We start from the raw sequence: 2,206 nt of genomic DNA on the forward strand, positions 1-2,206 counted from the left end.
TAAGTTTACATACAGTAAAATGTTTGAAATTAGGCAATATTCTCTAATAATTTGTTTTTGATAATTGTTTGGAGAAAAAAATATCTGTTAAAATATCTGAAATATATATTTTTAGATAAAACCAATTTATTTTGCCCCATCATAAAAAACATAGATTTAGGTTCAGTGATTTTAGATAGCGTATTATAGGAACTCAATACGGTTACATCATTTTATTTTTTATTTTGGTCATTTAAACATTGGACTTTGTATTGAATTTCATTGAACTAGTTGGTATTACATTTTCATATTAATCCTTGCTATGGCAACACTGGCATTTGTTATTAGTGTTAATAGCTTGGGGTTGTTGGGGTTATTTTTTGAAATGTGCTTCTTGGTTTAGGATATGTGTGCTAGAAGTTACAGAAAAAGTTATGAACATACTGTGTTAAATCTACTTATGACTAACTTATCCCATTAATTTCAATGAATCTTTGCTAAATATTATTGCATTTGGACCCAAACCAATATAAATAGGGTGATAATGCTACTAAAAATGATTTTTAATGAAAGTGGATAACTTTGCTTAATTTAAGTTTAGAGAGAGATTATTTGCTCTAAGTACATCAGTAAACTTTTCTTTTTATATATTCCAGCTCTCACTATTAAACAATTCAAAATGCTACAGACTAATAACAGACTTTATAATATATATATGGGATACTGACCATTTAGATTAACATAAATATCTTTGGGTCTGGTTGTCTGGTTTCTTCCTGTAAACATCGTAAAAGTAGATTAAGATGAAAATTATGGAAAAGAAAATATTCAAGGGATACATTTAATACCCAATTAATTTGTTTTTTTTACTGTAAATAACTAATATTCATTAGTAATTTTTCACATTCTCCATTTCTACTTGCTTAAGTATATTCTGGATGTACTTTTTAAGAGGGATACTTAAGTTTGCATGATACGTTTAAACTGCACAAGCATTAATTTTTGTTTAAGTTACTAATACAAACTTAATTGTTTCTCTTTTCTAAACATCCTTAGTTTTGGTCTGTTTGAAGCCATGTCTGCTATTGAAATGATGGATCCTAAGATGGATGCTGGTATGATTGGAAATCAAGTTAATCGTAAAGTTCTTAACTTCGAACAAGCTATCAAGGTTGGTTTTAGTGTCAACTGTTTAATAAGTCATAAAAATAAGTCGTTGTATGAATACAAATATTGTAATAAGTGTGAATTCCATCCTGGAGCCTGATTGAAAGGCATTGAGATAATCCATTTCATCCAGGATTCTCTTATATTATTTTCACTCACTATTTAAGAATGTAAAACATCTGAGATTCTCAGAATGATTTACAGAGTTATCAGGAGTTGGTCAATCTTAATCAAAGTTGTACAACACAGGAAATTAAAAAAGGAGCTAGCAAAATGAAAACATTGCAATGAACAAGGACACACATTTAATTCCGCAGCAACTAAGATCATTGGCCATGCAGGTACAAAGATAGCCTTGTAAATGATCGAAGGCTGGGAAACAGGCCCCTTGTCAGTTAACAGGAGTTCTGATTTACCACCAGCCTATCAAATATGTAGGAGCCAAAGGCCTGGCAGCCCAAGAAAACAGCCAGTCGCCAGCCATCAGCGCACCAATCAGCCAATAGGAAGGCACTACATAAACACAACTCACAGAACAGCCCAAAGCCCGTAATTCAGTAGAAAAATTCCCTGAAGATGGGCTCCAGCATGAGTCCAAAAACTCAGAAAAGTAAATCTCTGGTCTTGGTGACCGATCCAAATTCAATTTTGCATCATTATCCTGGGACACGTATATTTGCCTTCAGTCATAAAATGAAAACAGGATAACTTAAAATACCTATTGTAAATAACGTCAGTATTCATATACTGCAGGAATAGACAACCTTCTGCAGGAGGCGATTGTAGTTATGTTTCTTGGGGGTGAGTTAAGACCACAATGGGCAGGATGATTCAAAGTGTGAATGACCATATCACACATGGGTTTTCTGAGCTTAGGAAGAGGGTTTCTGTTTGATTTGACCTATTAAACCTGTTTTAGGGCTTTGGGTTTTGTACATTTCCCACCTTAAAACAGTAGGAAACAGAACCATCAACTTTTCAGAGAGATAGTTGGAGAGAAGTCCAGGGATCACAAAAAATATGTTAAGGAGCACACTGAGGCTTTAGATTACAATAGTTA

At 33.0% G+C, this 2,206-nt stretch overlaps 1 protein-coding gene across 1 annotated transcript in view; it reads left to right on the forward strand.

The window, feature by feature from the left end:
- Positions 1 to 2,206, forward strand: part of NAA35 (N(alpha)-acetyltransferase 35, NatC auxiliary subunit) — a 25,639-nt gene that overhangs the window by 2,952 nt on the left and 20,481 nt on the right. Inside the window, exon 4 of the mRNA XM_029284603.1 lies at positions 1,036 to 1,150. Coding sequence (XP_029140436.1) covers positions 1,036 to 1,150 — 115 coding nt within the window. The remainder of the gene's footprint in view (positions 1 to 1,035; positions 1,151 to 2,206) is intronic.

This window comes from Protobothrops mucrosquamatus, unplaced genomic scaffold (genome assembly GCF_001527695.2).
Source record: "Protobothrops mucrosquamatus isolate PMUCROS unplaced genomic scaffold, P.Mucros_1.0 scaffold758, whole genome shotgun sequence".
Taxonomy (NCBI): domain Eukaryota; kingdom Metazoa; phylum Chordata; class Lepidosauria; order Squamata; family Viperidae; genus Protobothrops; species Protobothrops mucrosquamatus.